This window comes from Drosophila sulfurigaster, chromosome X (genome assembly GCF_023558435.1).
Source record: "Drosophila sulfurigaster albostrigata strain 15112-1811.04 chromosome X, ASM2355843v2, whole genome shotgun sequence".
In the NCBI taxonomy this organism is placed as follows: Eukaryota; Metazoa; Arthropoda; class Insecta; order Diptera; family Drosophilidae; genus Drosophila; species Drosophila sulfurigaster.
The window spans coordinates 12,321,403-12,343,253 of record NC_084885.1 but is presented as its reverse complement, the minus strand read 5'-3'; the positions used below and the strand labels follow the sequence as shown (position 1 = coordinate 12,343,253).

The following is a 21,851-nucleotide window of genomic DNA, read 5'->3' as shown; positions in this document are numbered from 1 at the left end:
CACATATGCATCGAGCGACCCTCTTGCAGCCTAGTGTAGTGTAAAGCACCTGCACAAGAGACTTGGCAAACTTTGGTTGGGCCCCAAAGAACGCAAACAAAACATCGTTTATTTTGGGAAACAAAAGACCTCATTTTCCATTTGTTTAACCAGAGAGTAAGAGAGCGAGCGCGAGAGAGAGAGAGATGGAGAGAGAGAAGAGCAACAATAACAATAAGGACAACAACAAGGAGCCACCTTATAAATTGATGGTTGGTCGCTCGCCTCGCCTCAGTGTTTGTTGAAATTAATTGGTGTTACACAAATGAGTAATTTTCAATGTACATAAATATTTGCACAAATTGCAATTTGCCAGCAATGCGCCCACAGGCCTATATGGGCTATACATGCATACATACATACATACACATATATGTATGTACATTTATGTATTGTGTCGGTAAGGTTGGGAAGGCTCGATGTTTGCTTGTTCGTTTCGAGAGCTGTTTAAATACAATTTTTATTGTCAAGCGTTAATAATTTGAACAATGAATAATATGTACGGTAAGCATCTGTTATTATTCCAAACAAATCAAAACAAGTGCACTAGGGCGTCTAACTGGCTGGGCGGAGCAACCCTGCTCAGTGTTGTTCAGATGTTCAGCCTTGCGCTGCTTTTGGGTCGTACCACCTCATCCCTCGCTTGCCACAAATCTTCATAAATTGCAAGCGTGTGTGTGTGTGTGTATGTGTGTGTGCGGGGCACGACAGTTGGGAATTGAGACAAAGTGCGAGAGGTGAGAGGCGAGAAGTGCTGGTTCATTTTGGCCCCCCCATTCAAAAAGGGGTCGCCGTCAAATGAGAAAATGATACACTCTACTCTACTTTGCACTCGAAGAGGGGGGAGAGAGAGAGAGAGAGAGGGGAGGGAATGTCTGCTGCACACACAATCAAGAAACAACAAATTGCCACATAAATGTGGGGTGGTTTGCCACGTAATAGATTTTATTTTATTTTTATAACGCAACAGCGCAGCACAAAGAACGATGAACGAAGGACGAAGGACGAAGGAAGCAGGCGAACGGCGAACGGCGACGTATGTCGCACGCAGGACGTGTCTTTACTTACTTTTACTTTTTGCCTTTTACCTTTTGCTCGCGTCTCCGCCGTCAGCTAAATTTTCGCCAAAGGAATTCCCAGGACATTTGCAGCACACTGCAAAAACTCGCATCCTGCCAGCACAGAGTGGAGTGCACCTGCCCACAAGGACACAGGGTTCGATGCTGTGTGGAACACGGAAAGTGAAACTGCGGCAAATTCAAAACATGCTCGCAACTCATTTGAGAAGCGATTCCAATTATGAAGCTCTCTATGCGGTGTCCATAAAAACGTTGACGTAAAGCTGTGACTTCTTATGATTTCAATACATGTCGAGAGCAACAAAAGTTTATTAGAATGTCGGGAAAAGTCTAAATACGTAATTTAACTATTAATCAAGTATTTATAATCATTTTTATTATTGGACAAAGAGGAAAGAAAGAATTATTGTGAAATGTAGTATCTAATACACTTTTATCTCATCCATCGGCTCAACTTTTTTTTTTACAAATTCAAGACTATTTTTCTTTGAATTGAGGCTTGTTTAGTATTCCAGCTAAAATCTGCTTCATGCTTCTGGCATAAAGTTTTTAAAAAACATTCATTGATTGTATATAATTTTGAAAAGAGTGGAAAATATTAATTTAATATATTGTTTGAAAAGCTTGAAAAGCAAAACAAGCTACAGTCGAGTGTGCTGCATTGATTGCTGAAAACTTTTTTCCGATCAGGTGAAAAACTTAGTTACTCAGGATATAATTTTATATGGCTACGAATTTGAATTGACTTTGTTGACAATTTGATATATTTCGTATATTTCCAATGAAGTAGTATATCAATATACCAAATATAGCCTTTGGTATATCTTGGCAGCCTTGGTATATTAATTTGTTGTATTTCAACGCTTATACCAGACTTCTTTGGTATTATGGAAAATGGGTTGCATGTATTCCAAAACTGAGCACACTAGATTGCAGCTTTCTTACTTGTTTTTATAAGAAACTGTGTTTAATCAACACTGAAAAATTCTAGTTTGACATTTTTTTTTTTAGATATGAGCCCAAATAATGTGAGAGAAATCAAATTTTTTGAAAACTAATATTTCTATAATTTGTTAACCTTCACCTTAATCATTAAAAGTTTTAAGATGCAGATAAATGTGACTAATCAAAAATGTACCAAGCTTGATTGTTGAAAACTGCTTTTCAAAATAACAGTCTATTATAATTTGATCTTTTAATCGTATATGTATTTTGTATTAGTAAAATTGCAAAGCAACTAGTTCTTAATCGGAGATCATAGACAAAGGGACAAAAGTTGCGAGCGGAGTCGTAAAGTAGCTCAAACAGTCAACAATATTTTAGTGCAGTAAGCAATAGGGCGTGGGGAAGGAGGATGCCATGACTCATGAGGTCGTCTGTGCGGAGTTTGCTCAAGTTTCAGGGTTAACATATTGTTGCTGGCTCATCGTGCGTGGTCTTCCGACTGCAGCAGCAACAGCAACAGCAACAGTAGCAGGAGTAAAAGCAACAGCTCCCCCTGCACCAGCCTCAACACCACCCTCAACACCACCTGCTGCTGCTACTGCAACAACAGCCTCAGGTCCCCTTTGCCCCTTGCCACGTCTCGAGTCGAGACTCGCTGCGTATTTTGGTTTTTTTTTTCTCTTTTTATTTTCAATGTAGCTCGTAATTTTTTACACATTGCGGTCCCAGCTTAACTGTGCTACCGGCTGTTTTTCTTGCTCTACTGGGAGACATATCAATATAACAGTGTCCCACACACACACACATACAGTCGCACACTCGCACACACGCACTGCGAACAAGTGTAATCGTAGTGCTCGACAGGTGGCGAGGGTGAAGAGGAGCTTGCGGGGTGCTACCGGCAATCACACGGCTCTGGGCATTGCGAGGCGAACGGAGGGTGAGGCAGCGACCCTTGCGCTGCTCTCAAGTCCTCTGTGCAATAAAAACGACTACAGCGAGAGTCAGGAAAAAATCGAAAAAACACGAAAATAAAAGACACAGCGGCAAGGACGACGAGGACACGGGGGACCACAACACGGCCCAGTAATAGAAAATACTATTCATGTACTATCCGGTGCGGATTTGCTACAGGACGTCAGGACGTCAGGACAGGTCTTGTAGGCCATGCCGAGTGGGGTTGCTTGCACAGGTTTTTCGGGCGACATTAATATGTAGATGCATTAAGTACATTATCCGGGGTTACAACCTCGCAACAAGGATGACGACAGCAAGAGGCAAAGAGAGGAGAGACGAAGCAGCCGAGTAGCCTTCGTGACCCATGCCTCGTGTCTCATGTCTCATGTCTCATGCCTCGCGCCCTGCTCTGAGTACCGGCAAACAAGGTAAACGCCGGAGTGTGCCAGAGTGCGGTGCGACACTGGGACGAGATCTATTGAAATTGTAGTGAAAGTTATGCGCCAACTTCGAATTGTATGAGTAGATTCATTGAGTGGAGCCAGAATGAACATACACAATAATCAATTATATTAAAAAAAGCAATTTAATAGTATTATGGTTCATAATCAAGTTTATAAGAAACAAAGCTTTCATTAAACAAATGTAACAAAAATATTAAGGATTTTCCATAACATTTAATAACTAACAATAGTATTTAATTTGACACAAAACTTAAAAGCATCATTTTAATAACATAAAGAAACAAAATTTAAAGTACATAAATGATGCAATAATATTAATTTATTATAAAAAATCATTTAACATTATTCAAACTAATAATCGAACATTTAGCTTTGTAATACACATAAAATAGTCATATAAGGTAACTTTTATAAGTCTTTTAAATTATACTAAATTTGCCAACCCAACTAAAATTGCAAAAGGAATTAAAATAAGATAAAAAATAATAAACGATTTAATGAGAAACATTTTTTTTTTGCGGGAAAGTATAATAATAGACACAAATATAAAATTACAAAACATATTTTAATAATAATTAAAGTAAAATCACTTAAATTATGAAGAAAATTAATATAAATGAAAAAGAAATACAATTTACCAATAAAAGAAAGTAAATAAGGACCAAAGGTAATAAATCGGAAACGGATGTTGAATTCAATACTGTGATGTTTAGGATCCACAAACCTAAAAACAAAATAAAGACAAAAAGTATAAACAAAATGCAAAATAAATTAGTTCAAGTCGTGTTATTTCATATAATATTATTATTATCACTATTATCTATAAAATATTATGTTTGTATTCTTTTGTAAGCTAATTCCATAGTTTGGCAATAATTTGTACAAAATGTTTTATCGGTCTGGTGCCACTGTGCAAGGGTTCGCACAATTTGCGAGTGTCGATCTCGCTCGCACTCGACAAAGGGGCGCAAAATATTATGATTTATTTTTATTATAGCGGGTAAAGTGGTCTTTACAAGCATCAAACAGAGGCGTAAGAGGCTTCCTGCCTGCTTCCTGCTGCCTGCTGCCTCAGTGCCTTGCCTTTCCCCCTCTCCACGTAGCTGCCAGCTCATTGCCTCAACTCAGTCTCGTCATGAACTCGTGGCATGAACTCCCATTCAGTTGCCCACAAGTGCGCCGAGCAAAAAGGCAGTTAGTTGGTTAGGCAAAAGGTACGCGATGTGAATTTGGATTTGTGCAGGATGGAGAATATGGATAGAGGAGGAAAGTGGAGCGGGGGCGACTCGTCAGGTGCGGCACTGAGCCGGGGACGGGGGCGGGCAAAAAGTTGTTAAATGGACGGGTGGATTTGCACTTGCCGCGCTGACTGTTATCTTCATTTTTGCTTTCAGTTATATTGCCTGCGAATTCCTGTGGGAGTTCTCTTAGCCCGCCAGCAGTTGAGTCCCCAGCTAAAACAAATTGTATACCCGGCAAATGGGCATAAAAAACAAGCGGATCAACCATCGACCATGAAGAGGGCGAGAAGCGAGAAGCGGAGAAGCAAAGTAAGAACAATGGCAAATCGAAAAAGAGTGTTTGCAGCATTGACCATTGAAATTGCATTAATGCTACGCTTGTCTCGTAAGCACAAACGTATTCATATCACCGACAGCAACAGAGAGAGAGTGGGGGACAGACCGAAAACGAGAGAGAGGGAGAGTGAGAGGGCATAAGTCACCCCTCTGATAATGGAAATCTGCGTATAATCCTCGGGAATTGAAAAGATGGGCGGGATAAACTAGTTATGGCCATTAATACGATCAATTTGATGCTCACTTCGCTGAAAGTAAATAACAATCTTATTGAAAATGTTCAAAACATATTTGCCAACAACAACAACAACAGCAGAACGAACAAAAAAAAAACAAACCCGAACACAACCCTCTGCTCGCTCCCTTGCTCATTGGGCATATGCCTAATGGTGTTTGTTACCCGCCTTTTTGGTCGAGTATCTGTAACTGATAATTGCAAAGTTGTTGCCAGTTTTTCGAGCTATCCTCATTGCCCATTTACCATTTACCATTTGCCATTCCCCATTTCCCATTTCCCATTCCGTTTTTTCCATCTACCATCTACCATTTGCCCTATGCATTAAGTTTTACATATGCTCGGTTTTTCCAGAGGGTTCTCTTCCGTTCAGAGAGAGAGAGCGAGATCTGTGTCCGTTCTAGGGGTCAACTGATGCGTTGATGTGCATTTTAAGCAGGTTAACCTGTTAAGTGTCATCACAACAAAAAGGGTATGACTGATACCCCTCTCCATCCTGAAAGCCTCGGGTGGGAAGACTTGACAGGTGGATGTATGAACAGCTCAACACATGACTAGATTAGATTTGCCAGCCAAAATAACACTGAGTCCCACCCATGGCTTTGAAGTCATTTCAAAGTCAATCAAGTCACGTCATGTGTCTCCCATCATATGTTCATACTTTAAGAATCTGTCGTCTTAGTAGCATCTTAAGCATTGAAATATATTTTGTTTATATTGTAATCAGTTTGTCCCGCTCACAAAGTTAACAAAAAAAACCATAATTATTATCATCAATACAAGTTTCTTTTACTTACGATAAGTATGCTCAAAATCCTAATCGGATTCGTTTAGTCACTAATTTTTAATGTGATTACCAGAGTTATGGTAATCGACAGCTGAGAGAGAGTTCAACTAAAAAGGAAAGCTGTAAACTAATTGTAAGAAATTACAAACAAAAACCCAGGGATTCAACTATTAATGAATTAATCATTAAGTCAAATAATGGGGTTTATATTTATACAAAGTTAAAGTAAGTTGGTAAGGTTAAAGTTTTTTGATTCGATTGACAACTGCTTGAAGCAAATTGAAACAACCTGTCAAATAACTAACCAAAACTCTCATAATTTGCCAACGACTCTTAAAAGCATTTCTCAATTCGCAATTTCGCGATGTTCTGTGGCATTCGGTAATTGGGGGCCCCATTGAAGGTATTTGGATATTTAAGTAGGAAAAGTTGTAGACAATTGTAAGCTCCAATTTGGGGCAATCATGGCTTAAACGTGCACTCAAAGTTGTATGAGCTTAAATCGACTTTTGGCCGTTGACATCGAATCGTCGAATCGAATTACGCTTAAATGCACTTTGCATGCCGTTGAAAAATAGATGAACCCGGTGGGAGGTGCAACAAAAAGTGCAATTTAAAGTCATGTCGAGTTGTGTCTCGACATTTCTTCACCTGTAATTGTGCAACTAATTTTAAACGCCGAGCTATCATGGCGTGTACGCGATACCGTTGACAGTATTGACAATTGCCATGGACAAAAAGAAAGTAAGAAAGAAAGAAAGAAAGAAAGAACCGAACCTGCGACCCACCCACAAAAAATGGTCAAAATGTCGTCGCTGTCCGTTGTTTTGTTAGCCCGTCCAGCGTCTTCGTCCTCTTCTTGCAACAAACAACAGACAACGCACACAGACGCAGTTAAATAATTGATGAGCAAAAGAAAACTAAATAAATAAATGAATCAACGAAACTAAACCGAAAGCGACGCAACACCGACAGAATCCCCTAAATTGAACTGAGCTCAACTGACACAGGACATGGGACACAGGACACAGGACATGGGATTCCAGGACACAATACATCGCAACGGGATGAGATGGACGAGAGCGGGACGTAATTGTCACTGGATGACACAAAGCTTTCTTCAGTCCCATTGCACAGCGTCTGAGAAAAAAATAAGTATCTTGTTCAATATACTACACACTATATTTTAAGTGAGAGGTGCGAGTGTGGGAAGCAGAGAGAGAGAGAAAGGAAGACATAGAGAGAGAGAGAGAGAGAGTGAGTTGCTGTCAAACTTTCAGCATGCCAACTCAAAGAACAATAGAAAGAAAAGAATTGGCAATGCGAAAGGTTGGCAAAGCAGATACCCTATAATCAGCTGATAATTTCAGAATGATTTGCAGCAACAAATATGATAATATTGTAATACTTGTAATTTTATTTTAAGTTTAAAATATCCTCCGACTTAATAATACATTTATTTCATATCCCTCCCTCTCATCACGTTCAATTATTATATTTAAAGCTGAATTGTGAATTACTTTTCTAGTCTGTTCGATTATGTAGCCCATTCGCATACTCTTCTAGGGTAGATAGCACTGAGTGTGGCCACTAAATAAAGTTAATGCATTATTAATGATCAAATTGTTGTGTGTGGGTGTGTGTGTGTGTGTGTGTGTGTGTTTTGTTGTTTTTGTACTTCTTGTTTGTGCCCATCATTTTGTTATGGTGCCATATTAAATATGGTTACATATTTAATAGTGTTAATCTAGCGGTGATAAATATACTGGCAATCGATAAATGTGTGTGTGGCGGTCAATCGATTAATTATGCAAGTGTACAAAGCGGTTACAAACGCTAAAGAGCGTCCGTCAACGATTGACAACGAAAGGGAAAGGGAAAAGAAGAACGAAAGACAATCAAATACTTGAAAGACTAAGAAAAAAGTATGCCTGCTATGCTATATAGTACTTCGATCTTGGTAGTATCGGACTATGACAAGGCCATACTGAGCGATGTAGACTTGAACAGCGATTCAGTTGAAAAACAGCTAAATCAGTTAACAAGAAGTTCTTCTAGGAATATTGGAATAATATGAACACTAATTGCAGATGGCTGCGAATTCAATGTCAATAGTATTCCTATTCTTTTTTTTGTGTGTGTGGTCTGGCATGGCAAATATTTATTGTGGAGGGGAGATGGGGCAGGAGGGAACTAACTAAGCAATCCACCCTGGCTGACTAAGTGGAATTTGATTGCATGTGGAGTGGCAATGTTAAGTTAACGATATTTACTAAATAATACGAGTTTGCTACTATGTTGTGCAGCTCGCTTCAGTTTGTTTTGGGTTTTCCTTCAAATTTGTTCCTTTTTTTTAGGGAGCAAGGGAAAAGGGAGAAAGGGATAAAGGGAGCGGGGTGCGGTCACAACAAGAAAAATCAAACAGGTGCACTAAATGAATTTCAATATGATAAACCACTTGTGGTTGCCGCAACGAGTGCGAGTATGAGTATGGGTATGAATGCGAGTGTGAGTGTATGAATGCGGAGTTACTTTCAGGTGCTTTGCGCGGGGTGGTTGCGTGTGTTTGTACTTGTTTGTTTATGTGTGTGTGTGTGTGTGTGGAAAATGATTTGAGGGAAATTGAGCCATATGTTGCGAATACTAATGGATACGCCGAGCAGGTCTCTGCTCGCTCGCTCTCGACTCTCGATTCTCTTCTGGGCGGGCACTACCGGAAATATGAAAGTGTAATTTAAATTGAATTAAGTGTACTTTTTCGGTTAGCATGCTACATGCTTCGTCTACGCTTCCAGGGGCTGCTACACAGAGCGAAAATCAAGTCAAGTTTTAGTTATGCAAGCTAGAAAATATGATTGCTTCGCTCAAGTCTTGAACGATATTTTCATTCATTCTGATAATCCACGAATTGGTGGAATAAATGATACTTAAAAATTCAAATATCTCTTGGCATTGTAGATGTCTATGTAGACTAGCAAGTAATAATGAAATGGCTTATTGAGTTTAGAATTGATTTAAATATGACGTTAAACGATTATTTACTATTTTACAAAGATAGTTTTTGTAAATTAAAGCGATAGAGATTTCATTGCTTCTAAGATAATTGGGTTATGAATTATAGTTGTAGAGAGAATTAATAAAAATGGAAAAGAACCATTACTTTACAATACAACTTACATTAATATTTTGTTGATTATTTGAGTTACTCGCAATTGCACCCCATTTTTTGTAGTGTAACATAGTGTATAAGCTGTCCGCTTGCGGCGACCTTCTAGCTGGTACCGCAATGCGCTGCTGGCAAAAAGAGGGCCGAAGCTGAAGCTGGGTACAAAATCTGTGATAAATGCCTGCAAAGTGGCCATCCACTCCCCTCCCCTCCACTTCGCTTCTCAGTTTTTTTTTGTCTTCCCTCGGTCAGCTCATTAAATAGCCGCTTGCGCATTTGCACAGTTGGAAAAATTGATAATATTGTGTTTATGTAGTTGTTGTTGTTGTTGGTTTTGCTGCTACTGTTTGTAATTGTTACAAATCCCTCCCCATTTGGCATTCAAGTTTTATGATGGATATGATTATTTTAATTAGCATTATATTTGCTCGTACACATTTACCCTTTACGAACACTCATAATTGGCTTTTCATATGCTCGCAAAACTTGCTCATTGCGTGCCAAGGCAAGGCAAGGCAAGGCGAGGTAAGGCGAGGTAAGGCGAGGGAACGCAGAAGCGAAAGGGGAGACAGCAGTCAGAAGCCAGAAGACCGACAGATATCAAACCGGGGGGCTGTACCATAAATTACTTTAATTTAATGAGTTTTGTAATGTTGTTGCAACTGTTTCTCTCTCTCTCTCTCTGTGTGTGTGTGTGTGTGTGTGTGTGTGTGCGTGTGGCAAGGGGCAGATGGAGTTTATGGCATGCTCGTAACGCTTATGACACATGTTACCCGAATTGATAGACAGCAGCCATCAAATCAAGTGGCAAATTCTAAAGTACACTTTTGGAACAGCACAGACAGGTGTAAAGCCTTTCCCTTCCCATTCTCCTTCCCCTTCCTCCTCTCTCCACTTCCCCTTCACCCTTCTTCAGCCTTTAAAAACCCGATAGGAATGTTGTGGTTACATTTACGATTCGAAACTGGTTGAATTTGACAAAGGTCTATGATAATTATTAATATAGTTAATGCGATACCGTTACACAGACAATTTTAAGGGGAAGTCGGAAAGGTTTGCGCATATTGTGTAGTTGACTTTGATTTGCTTAAGTAATGCGAGTAGAGTTGTCAAGTGGCTATAAGATAATATAATATCTTCGACTGCTAGATTGCATAAATAATTGAAAAACTTGAGGGAATTAAGCAACCAATGCCAAAATTTGAAATTTACTTCAAAGTTAAAGCGATATCTTGAAATTGTTTAAGTGCGATAATAATACTGATAATATAATTTATATGTATATGTATAGGTATATATATTATGTTATATATTATAATGCTAATTTAATAAATGAGCTTCATAAATTGAACTTTTTATTTCACATTTTATTTACATACATTAAAATAACCAAAAAAGAAGAAAATATAAAAGATTCTTACAATGTTGTTGGCAGATGTCCTTAACAAATTTACGCAATATATTATATGTTTGCCATTAGCCAGAGTCTTATCTACTTTCCTAACAAAATAAGACGTACAAAAGGCGTCATCCACATATCGTACAACCTAAAATTAATTTCTGAATTTAAGACAAAAGTTTGTTTTCCAGATCAGTTACAGAAAACAGCAATTTACGAACTGAAAATGAAATACATAAATGTTGATATTTTACACATAAATGAAATTTTCTTTAACTTTATCGAGTAGTTGAGCTGTTTACTGTCAACATGGAAACAAATAGTAAAGTGTATGAATCTTTGCAATGTAATTGCAAACTGAGCTTTTCTAAACATAGCAATTCTTCAATAGGGAAAACGAAAACTTTCGGCATGGCAGCAAATCAAATAGACTCCGAGTCCGACACCAAGCTGGCATGGATGGAACTGAATACCAATAGCGATAGCGATGGCGATAGCACAGATCTCGCCTTCGAGCTCTTTGAGCGCCATTGGCGTCGTTGTCTGGCCAACTTTGAAAGGCGGCGTTTGCGATACGCTGCCATCAGCTGTGGCCATGAGGAGCTGCTCTATGGCATGGATGTGGGATTCCTGGCGGATCATTTCATAGAGAACAACATTGAGTCAGGCAGTTCGATATTGAATGGCTTGAAAGGCAAATGAGGAAGAACTGAGGGCTGAAGGAACTGTTCCATCAAGAACAAAGGACAAAGGACAGCTGCAATCGACTAGGTCATTCTCACTACAGAAAAAAAAAGAAAAAGAGGAACAACTAGAACTAAACCAAATACAAAGTACCAAAACAAAAGCACAGCACAGCACAGCAAAAGCAACCACAAACTAAATAGTAAATACAAAATTTTTGAGAAATTGTCAAAGTTGCCTGCCAAACCGCAGAAAGCCTAAATATTTGACGTGAGACAGCACATCAGGTGTCCACGTAGAATATATTAGGAATAACCAAATAAAGAAATTAACAAGTTATGGGCAAAAATTGTTGAAATGTGCATTGGCCACACATGTCAATGCTCCCACCAAAAAGGGAACAGTTCTTCATGTCTCCATGACCAATCCACGTGTCAATCTCGAAAGTGCTCAACTAGCTGAGTTCGAATTAGCCTCGTTGACCTTGTGTGCACTTTTCGACTGAGAAACTATCACATGCTGTTCCGTGCTTCACTTGAAATTTTTGGTGGATGGTTAGTCTTGAAGTTGAATATTATTCAACTCTATTTGAGGTTTATTAAAGAAAAAATGACACTAGTAATATGCGCCTTTATAGTAATGTTCTCAATAAGTTTGTTCCTTCATTTTAGATAAGTGAACTAGATAGTTCTTTCGTTCATGTCCGTTCGTTCATGTTTCCAATATTTTTCATCATTCTATATATATGTATTTATATGTAATAGTATACGAACTATATATGGATAATATGAACAGGAACTAAGGATCAAAAGTGAAGAACTGAACTATGGAATTTTCATAAAAAGAATTTTAAAATAAATTATTGTCAATGAATTCTTTCTCGCTGATACATTGAAACTTTGAATAGTGGACCGACGAAAAATCATTAACTGCTTTATCGAAGTAGCTCTCGTTGAATAATTAATGCTCAAGCTCTGAAACCAAACCAAAAATTGAAGGCACTAGCTTTTAAAATCGACAAATCATTGATTATTTTATGAGCGGAAGAAATGGTTGCTAAAAGAGTTGAATTAAATTATGCTAAATAGAAACAAACGCAATTTTATTTGAATTCTTATACGTTGAATTCCTATGACGATTACAATAAGAACGACAGTTGTAAAGACGATAAAAAACGATCCAGACTTTAGTGTGCTGTTGTATACTCTATTTCGGAACTTAAAGTTAATACTAGAATCTCGGTCCATGAAAATATGAACGGAATCGTATTGACATCAATGCGATATAAAGTTTTTTCGCTTATCGAAGGCAAATCGACAATCAAAAAATCACTACTTATAGTTATTTCGAAATACATTGAAATCATATTCAATAAATTGATTAACACTATGGCTTTTTGGTCGCTTGCAAGAGTCGTTTTCAATAACCGTGAGAGCAGACATCAAATTTTGATTAAGCCAAAACAGTTTTTATTGCTCTAACAAGGGAACAAGTAGAGGATGGAAAAGGGAAAGGGAAAGGGGAAGGGAAGACGAGACAGTGATGCACAACTCCCTCGATAGCATATTGTAATGCTAAGTGTAGAAGTTTGTTGCACCTGAGACCAAAAGCGTAACTCGAACTCGAACTCGAGCTCGAGCTCGAACTTGAAATGGGGTAAACGTTGAGCGTTGAGCGCTGAGCTCTTTCTTTGTGAAGTGTTTGCTAAAAATTAAAGGCTGCACGCGTCAAAGAATCGGAGCGGGAAAAATGAGTATTGAGCATGTGATGGGAAGGGGCATAGAAAAATCGGAATGGGAAAGGGGAACCACAACAACCACCGATGTCGACTGTGGACTGTCGACTGTCGACTGTGGACTGTCGACTGTCGACTGTGGACAGCGCGCACTTTCGTCATGCTCGATTGTGTCGAAAACAAGTGGCAATAGAAATGGAAATGGAATCAGAGAAACTAGCCAGCGAAACTAGCTTGAACATGAACATACGTATGTATGTATGTATGTATGTATGTATGGGCATAGAACAGGTTGCTTGTGTAATTTGATTACAATCAACTTCTAATAGAGTTCCAAAGCCACCACCACGAGACGCGACAGTCAGTCAGTCAATCAAAGCGAGAGGGACAGACAGAGCAAGAGACAGAGAGAAAGAGAAAGAGTCTCGATTCTCGATGCCACTTGTCAGCCAACCCACCGGCAGCTGCTGTTGCCTATTTGCGCCCCACAGGACTCGCTGGCAATTGTCCTGGCACACCGCCGCTGCCACCGCCTTCGCCACCGTCACCGTCACCGCCTTCGCCTCGAGCTGTAGTTGAACTAACGGTACGATACAATTAACGACACGAATCATGATGTGCTTACCTGGCAAACGACCGTCACGTGGCTCGTTCCCAGAAGGCTTACACGTCACAATTTTAATTTTATTAAAGAAACATTTCAAATTAACCACATACACACACACACACACCAGCTAAAACACACACACACACTCGCACACACATGCAGCCACAGCGGAAATTGAAGTTGTCGCCGCTGTCGTTGTCGTTGTTGCTGCCATCAAACTGACTGTCATAAAATGCTGTATGCAGCACAAGCCTTGCAACGTCAGCTAAACAGGGATAATATCCCATATCCGATCCACACCCACACACACTCACACACATACACTCAAGAGGCAACTAATTACAAGGCGGACGAATGCAATCAACCAATTGACAAAATTTCCGGTAAATTCGTTGCAATCCTCTTTAGGCCAAGCCATTTCAGCAATTACCTTATTGTCATCTATACGTAAGAAGTATCAGTAGTAATACCATATATATCATATGTATATTCCGATTGCTTGCAATTACTTTTGCCATTATTAGCTTTATTTCTTAATCACAAAAAACAGACTTTACTCTGCTATCATTTAATAGAATTACTTATGACTTTTCATAAGTTCCATATTTCGCAACTGAGTGCAATTAAGTGAGGTTTTTTTTCCTTGCAATCAAATCGAACTGAGGACAAATTTGATCAATTTGTATTTTATAATATCTTCATTCTTTTGAGTTCTAGGAAAATTTCAAAAGTATAATAGGTATTGATGTGGAACTTTTCTACTTTCTTATATTGGAAAAAAAGGTAGCAATAATTGGGTAGCATATTTCTACAAATTTTGAAGTAAAATTATTATTATTTTGTACGTTATTAGAGACGAAATCAAATCAAGGCTAATTTTGAAATAGTAATTAAACACATAATTTCAGATTGCAGTGGATGATAGAAAAGAGTTCTTGTTGTCAAACGCTTTTGACTAAAGCCTTGTGACTTGTTTTTTTGCCTCTATCTTTACAATCTTGTATATATTGTATAAAGTATATGGCATGTTTTGAATGGATATAAGAAATATACCATTTGGTATATTCTATTTTTTGGTATACTAATATGGTATATTTGAACGATAATACTGTTACGCACTGTTTAACTTTTACTAAAATTAGATAGCGGAATATCTAGCAATCGAGTTGCTCCTCGAGTCATTTGAAGCTTTCTAACTGGTTTTTAATTGGTTGATTGCAATCTCACATAAATTACAATCAACAAATGATCATAAATGTTTGCTAAGCATATGCTTATTGAAATTAATCCTATAATTAATGTTGACGATGCATTGGAAAAAAAATTGAACAAATTTGTTTCGGTTTTAGATGGTTTAAAATCGTAGAAGTTCATTTATTTTCCCTTCATAATATATTCTAGAAAATGTTTTGAATTTAATAGGAAACCTATTTTGGATCGATCATTTATAAATTGTATATAATTGAGCTTGTGTTGTGTTTCGAAACGTCATCGTAACTGCCAACTATCGAGCGATAGATCACAGATAAGGATTTATCGATAAATCGAATTGGGAATGAACTCACCTGTAGTGGACGTTGCGGGGGACCACTCATTGTGTGATGATGGTACATCACATCGTGCTTGATTTGGGAGGGCATTTGGCTATGTACATGCTGGGCTTGGTGCTTCTGAATGTCGACGGCAGCGAGAGCTTCCGCTCTACTGAGTATGCCGTCGTTGATACCCGCAAAAATATCACCCTGTATCGAAGAGACGTAAACAGAAACGTAATTAGAGATTAGAGAAAAGTGAAAAGTAATCGTAATCGAATTAAGAACTAGAAAGAACTAGAAACTAGGAGAATTGTTAAATATATATGTATATATCGAAAGCATATGAGGAGGAAAATGATGAGATACAATACATAAATTGAGTATTAAGTATTAAGAATATATATATGTCTATATATATTTGTGTTATGTGAGAAAAATTCAGCCCAGTTCAATTTGGTAATGCATGGTCATCTAATAAAACTAAGTTGATAGGAAAAATACCTACAAAGGTCAGCGATTATCAAATATCAAATCAATTCAAATTTTCGATTTTTGTGGAAAATAAGAATACAATTATTTTTCGTTTTTTTGGTTTTACATAGAAATCAAGTCAATTGTTATAGGTTTGTGTGTGTGTGCGTGTGCTTTAACTTACATTCTGACGTGCTGACCACGAATTGCATAATAGGGAAGCATCTTCTAATAAACGACTCTGAAAAGACGAGACAAACAACGATAGTATATGTACGATTTTATTCAGGGCTAAGCATCAGTTATTAAGTACGCATAAATGCTAAACTGCAAAACTGCAAAATTCCAAATTCCAATTCCAATTCAACGATGATTTCAATTTGTTACGGAAATTACAAAATATTATTTGAAATATTTGTCTCAGCTCTGATGTCGCACTATTCAGGATGTTTTGGTATAAACAAAAAAGATCAAACATTTCGAAATGCATTTGCTTTATAACATATATTATATATTATAAATCTATTCTGTATGCAGTATTAAGGCAAAAAACGTTTGCTTAGTTTTCAAGCCATGCTCAAATAAAATGCAGGAGACAGTTTCAAGATTAAAAGTAGTACGATCAAAAATACCAAAATACAATCCAACAAAAAAAGAAATTTAGATGCTTGAGCATGTGAAATTAATAATTTTTACTCAAGTTTTCTTCCCTAACAACATCTTTTCATACACGCTATTATAACTTTGTGCCTTCATGAAGTTTGTTTTAAATGTGGTATATTTTGCACTTTGTGGTATATTTTAAATGTAGTACCATGTCCATATTTCTGGTATATTTGAAACGCTGTACTATACAAAAATACCAAATATAGCCTTAAATAGATGAATTTGGTAAATATACCAAATATAGCCTTAAACATATTAATTTGGAATATTTTAAAATGAATATCGCACTGTTTTGCTTCCATTAAAAATGGTTAGTGGGTATCTCACAGTCGAGCACACTCGACTGTAGCTTTCTTACTTGTTTTTTAAAAAATTTGTGTTTCTACTCTTAAATATCCAAATTCATTTTTTACATATCTTAGTCTACAAATCCACAAATTTCTTTTTATGTAATTTTCATTGATTTAAATTATCTAATTAATCAATCTTTATTTAAACCATGCTTTTCAACATTATATTAATCATTAGTTTGTAAGGACTTATCACTCTATATTATTTCTTATTTGCCTTAGTTCCTTGTATATCCCATATTTATTTTGATTATAACAATTTCATAGCACAAACTCCTCATTTATTTAAATTACTACAATTTGGATAGCTAATTTGAAAATTGTTTGCAAAATTGCATCTTTTTTTTTATCGTGCAATGAATTCATATCGCAATCCTTTTAAGCAGTCTTTAAAGTGACATTCTCTGGCATACTTTGAAGCTGTCACATCATTTGCGCATTTGCTACTTAATATTGATTTTCGGTGGCTCGCTTTTGCTGCTGTTGTTGCTGTTGTTGTTGTTGTTGTTGCCTCCCGTCGCCGTGTGGGGTTTTAAATAAATGATATTATAACTTTTGCTGTTTGTTTTTCGGTGTTTTTATTTTTTTGTTTTATTTTCGGTGAAGTCTTCATGTCGCCTTCGTGGTCCTTATTTTTCCAGTCTTATCGATTTTATATAAACGAAAATGTTTGTACATGCGAGTGTGTGTGTGTGTATGTGTGTGTGTAACTCGCACGAATTTTACAGTTAATCAATTATTTAGATGCGCACAAAACTTCAAAATGCGACGGCGACGGTGGCAAACAGGATACACAGGACATAAGGCGGCGTCGGCCGAAGGACGAAGGACATTGCTTACATTGCTGACGCTGATTTTGGTGGGCGAAAGTTTGCTAAGCGAAAGGAGTACGGCGACAAGTCGCCATTAACCAAGCAAGGACTTCGACAAGGACTTCAGGCTCAGCTCTGACTGAAGCGCAGGCTCAGGATGCGTTGTCAAAGACGTTGACGATGACGATGACGATGACGACTCGACCGCAATTGCCGTGCGGCGGCCATTCTAGAAATCAAAATGTTGCGCATTTTTAATGCGACTCTCCATGTTATCCACGTCCGTCCATACGTTCGTATCCTTCCTTTTGCCACAGTCAATTGTACCCTTAAAGTTGGTCGCCGGGCGTTCCAACTGTTTGTTTGCCCTGTTTGCCCCATTAGAACAAAACGGATGGACAGCAGACGTGGACAAATTAATGGTCACAGGTTACTTTCCCTCCTTCTGCCATGCTTCCTTCCTTTCCTCCTCTTCCTCTTTCCACCTAACTTTCTTTCCCCTTTAGAAGTTGTCACGATACACACACATACACCACACATAAAGGTCACACAGAGTACAGGCCGTAGATAAGACCAGAATGTTTGCGGTGTCTAAGGGATGTGAATACTTTAGTACGCATTGAGATATTGTAACTTATTTTATTGCTCGACTATTGCAGGCAAAACACTCTTGATAAGGAGAATAGTTTCTATTGTCCCTCAGTCCGTCGGTATGCACACCTTAATCTCAGAGTCTATTTTCGGTGCATACAATAACAACTAAAGTTTTTATGATTCCTGAAAATTTGGTTGCGAATTGTAAAATTGTAAACAAATTTAAGACTGAAGCTTCATTGATATTCAGACTAAATTCATTTTAAATTGTAACAAATGTTTGAAGTATGAAAATACTTTTCTGATTCTCATTAAGAATAGAATATATTATATTGTAATTGTGATTAATATTGAAACTATTGAATTATGTTAAGTTATTGTGCATCCCTCAATTTGTCGTTTAATATGAACGCTTCTTGGATCGCTCTTATCACGAGTCATCACTTGCCACACTCTTCACTTTGATACACATTTGATTTTTAATATTAATTCATATTTGATTGTGTTTCTAAGTTTTTTATACCCGCAAGACGTAGAGTAGAAGAGTATTATATATTTAACAGACAGAAGGAGTCATATTCGACACCACAAAATATATCCATATATATATACAAGGTATATACAACATACATCTAATAGAGAATAATCAGTCTTAACAGCTGATACGACGTTGCCATGACTGTCTGTATGTCCACATGAAAACATGGATCTCAAAGACTATAAGAGACAGAGCTATCATAGCACTTTTTGACAGATTAAGTTTTCCTACTTCAATACGCTCTTAGCTGCTTCAGCTGATATTCTGGATTGTTTAGTACTCTGGGGAGTATATTAAATATATTAAGGTAGTACTATATTAATATACCATGTGCAGAATGTGGTTTCATTGTAGATCCGTGGTGGGTATCTTTTATTATTATTATTATTATTATTATTATTATTATTATTATTATTATTATTATTATTATTATTATTATTATTATTATTATTATTATTATTATTATTATTATTATTATTATTATTATTATTATTATTATTATTATTATTATTATTATTATTATTATTATTATTATTATTATTATTATTATTATTATTATTATTACTAAAAGTTAACCCAAAGACCAAAGTTAAATCACATTGGATACAAATTATAACAATCATAAATTATTTTCATTAAGATCTCGTAATTGTAATTTGAAAGTGAAAACCAGCTGACTGCTAATTATTATTATTAGTCTTTAAATAGAATTCACTTAGTGGCGTTGGGTCTGGTAATGAGCTGGCTGCAGGTCCAACATGGCGAATGATTAATATTTTGGCATTGCGCTGAAAAGTAGGCAACAGTTTACTACAGGCAGAGAAATGGAGCTAAAACAAAGGGAATACAAAGCGAGCAATGAGCAAAGAGCCGCAGCATAACAACAAATTAATTTATGAATTAATATGCGCAGTCATTCATCAAATTATCACCCAGACCACCAGACCAATTGGTCTAGGTAGGTAAAGCGAGTTCTCTTTTTCCCGTTCTCTGCCCCAAAGCGGAGTTTGTTATTTTTGTGTGTCTTGACCTGCTCGACGTGCCGCACACAAGGTAGAGAGAGAGAGAGGGGTGTGTGTGTGTGTGTGTGTTGGTGTTGCGGTGCTTTAAGGCCGCAGTGCAGGTTGACACTTGCACATAAATTCTTTATTAGTGTTATAAATTAATCAAGTGAACTGCTGCCTGTTTTTTTTTTCTCTTGCTCTCTCTCTCTATCTCTCGCTCTGTGTCGCTCTTACTGTGTCTGTCGGGTTGCTTTTTTCAGCTGTTTTCTTTTTTTTGCTTGTCATGCATTTATTATTTATGATGTGTGTAAACAGATACGCACCAAATGAATGTTGAATGAATGTTGAATTTGATCGATTTGTGCAGCTAAACTAATGCAAAAATGGGACACAACAATTCAACCACAACAACAACAACAAAAACAACGTTAATAAACTCATTTAAGTGACTTTAATATCAATTATTGGATAAGCAATAAGAAATTGTTTGAGTTCCAAAAATTCTATTACATTTAAAACAACTTTCATGAAATGTGTATCTATGAAATGATTTCATTTTTTCAAGTAATGTTAATATATTTTATAGTTTAGAATAGCATTAAATATAGGCAATTAAACTTGTAAGGAATATATATATTCATAGTTTAAAAAATATATTCAAGCAATTTTTGTATTTCTATGCATGACTTCAAATTGCATTCATTCCTTTGATTTCCACTTCAAAAATAAATATGATTTTGTCATCTGTTTTGCTTTTATTTTATTTTTAGCTTAACTTAATTTACATGTTTGTATTTGTAATTTAAATAAAATTATTTTATTATATATTATTGTTTTTTTTTGCAATTTTTTGCTGTGTAAAATATTTAATTTTCTTTTTTTGTTTTCAAACCAAATTCACATTTTCCTTTATTCAAATTCATTTATTATTAAATGAGAAATGTCTTATTGAATTTTGTTAATTAATTGAAGTAGCCGTCGGCTTGATTCAGCATATTTTGTTTTTTGTTCATTTTAAAATAAATAAATTGTAAGTCGAGAATTAAATTTATCTAGGAAATTTGTGATTTGAATTGATACAATGTAAACACATAATTCGAAATTTAAAGATTGAAAGCAATTATATTCTTTTTTGATAAAAATTAAAGTTGAATTGCTGAGCAAAATAATATTTTTGTATTTTTGTATTACTTGTGAAACTGCGAAACTGTTTTCAATATTGTAAATAAGTTACTCTAAAGAGTTTGCTGCACAAATCCTCTTAAAATTCTATTCTATTCTAGTGTGGAACATAAATTATATCTAAGGTATAAAGGAGTCATTAATTGTTCACTCACACACGCACATTTGTGTATATGAATAAATGCAAAGCGAAATATTGGCAAACACTTGCAGAAATGCGAATTAGAGCGCGTTCTAATTTCCGACTGCTGCCGCTGCGGTAATAAATAATAAAATAAACCCGAATGTGAAATCTGGCATAAAGGATTCTAAATTAGAGTATTGGAAAATTTAAAGAAGCGTATTTAGAAAATGGCAAATAAATTACAGTAGAGCTAGAACTGCATTAGAAATATATAATAACGTAATAGAAATAATAGAATTCAATTAATAATAAAATACAACCGAGTATGAAACGTGGGATTGATTAAATATTGAAATAATTATAGAAGAGCACTTGGCAGGTGAATAAAAATAGAATATAGAACTGCACTAGAAATAATAATATAATAGAAATCAATAATAAAAAAAAAATACACAATGGATCGAATTTGGGTATGGATAAGAATAAAGAATATATACATAATAAAATAATAGAAATTCATAATAATAAAAGCAACCCAAATGTAATGTCTTAAAGGACTCGAAAGTAGAACTCGATAAAATATCAAGAAATTTATAGAAACGTATTTAGAAAATGGCCAATGAATGAAAAATAGAACTAAATAGAACAGAAAAGATCGAAATCAATAAGTATTAAAATAAATCAGATTGTAAAGTCTAGGATATTGGAAATGTCAAGTGATTAGAAATAGAGTTAGAACTGCATTAGAAATAAAGAAATTAATAATAATGAATAATAATTTGTAATCGGCAAAGTTAATTGGTCAAGCAGCTGACATTTTTTTGCTGCTATTGTTGCTGTTTTTGCTGTTGTTGTTGCTGTGATCGCATTTTGATTGGTTTGCGGCGCGTTTAATTGGCAC

General features: G+C 36.3%; 1 protein-coding gene across 11 annotated transcripts in view; it reads right to left on the bottom strand.

Moving 5' to 3' along the window:
• LOC133849028 (inhibitory POU protein) overlaps positions 1-21,851 on the bottom strand; it is a 42,240-nt gene that overhangs the window by 13,581 nt on the left and 6,808 nt on the right. For 8 of the 11 annotated variants that reach the window (XM_062284846.1, XM_062284841.1, XM_062284842.1 and 5 more), the window contains 2 exons: positions 15,865-15,921; positions 15,240-15,416 (listed from right to left, as the gene is read on the bottom strand). In XM_062284846.1, coding sequence (XP_062140830.1) covers positions 15,240-15,416; positions 15,865-15,921 — 234 coding nt within the window. The remainder of the gene's footprint in view (positions 1-15,239; positions 15,417-15,864; positions 15,922-21,851) is intronic. The other 3 variants (XM_062284847.1, XM_062284850.1, XM_062284851.1) reach the window with 1 other exon arrangement.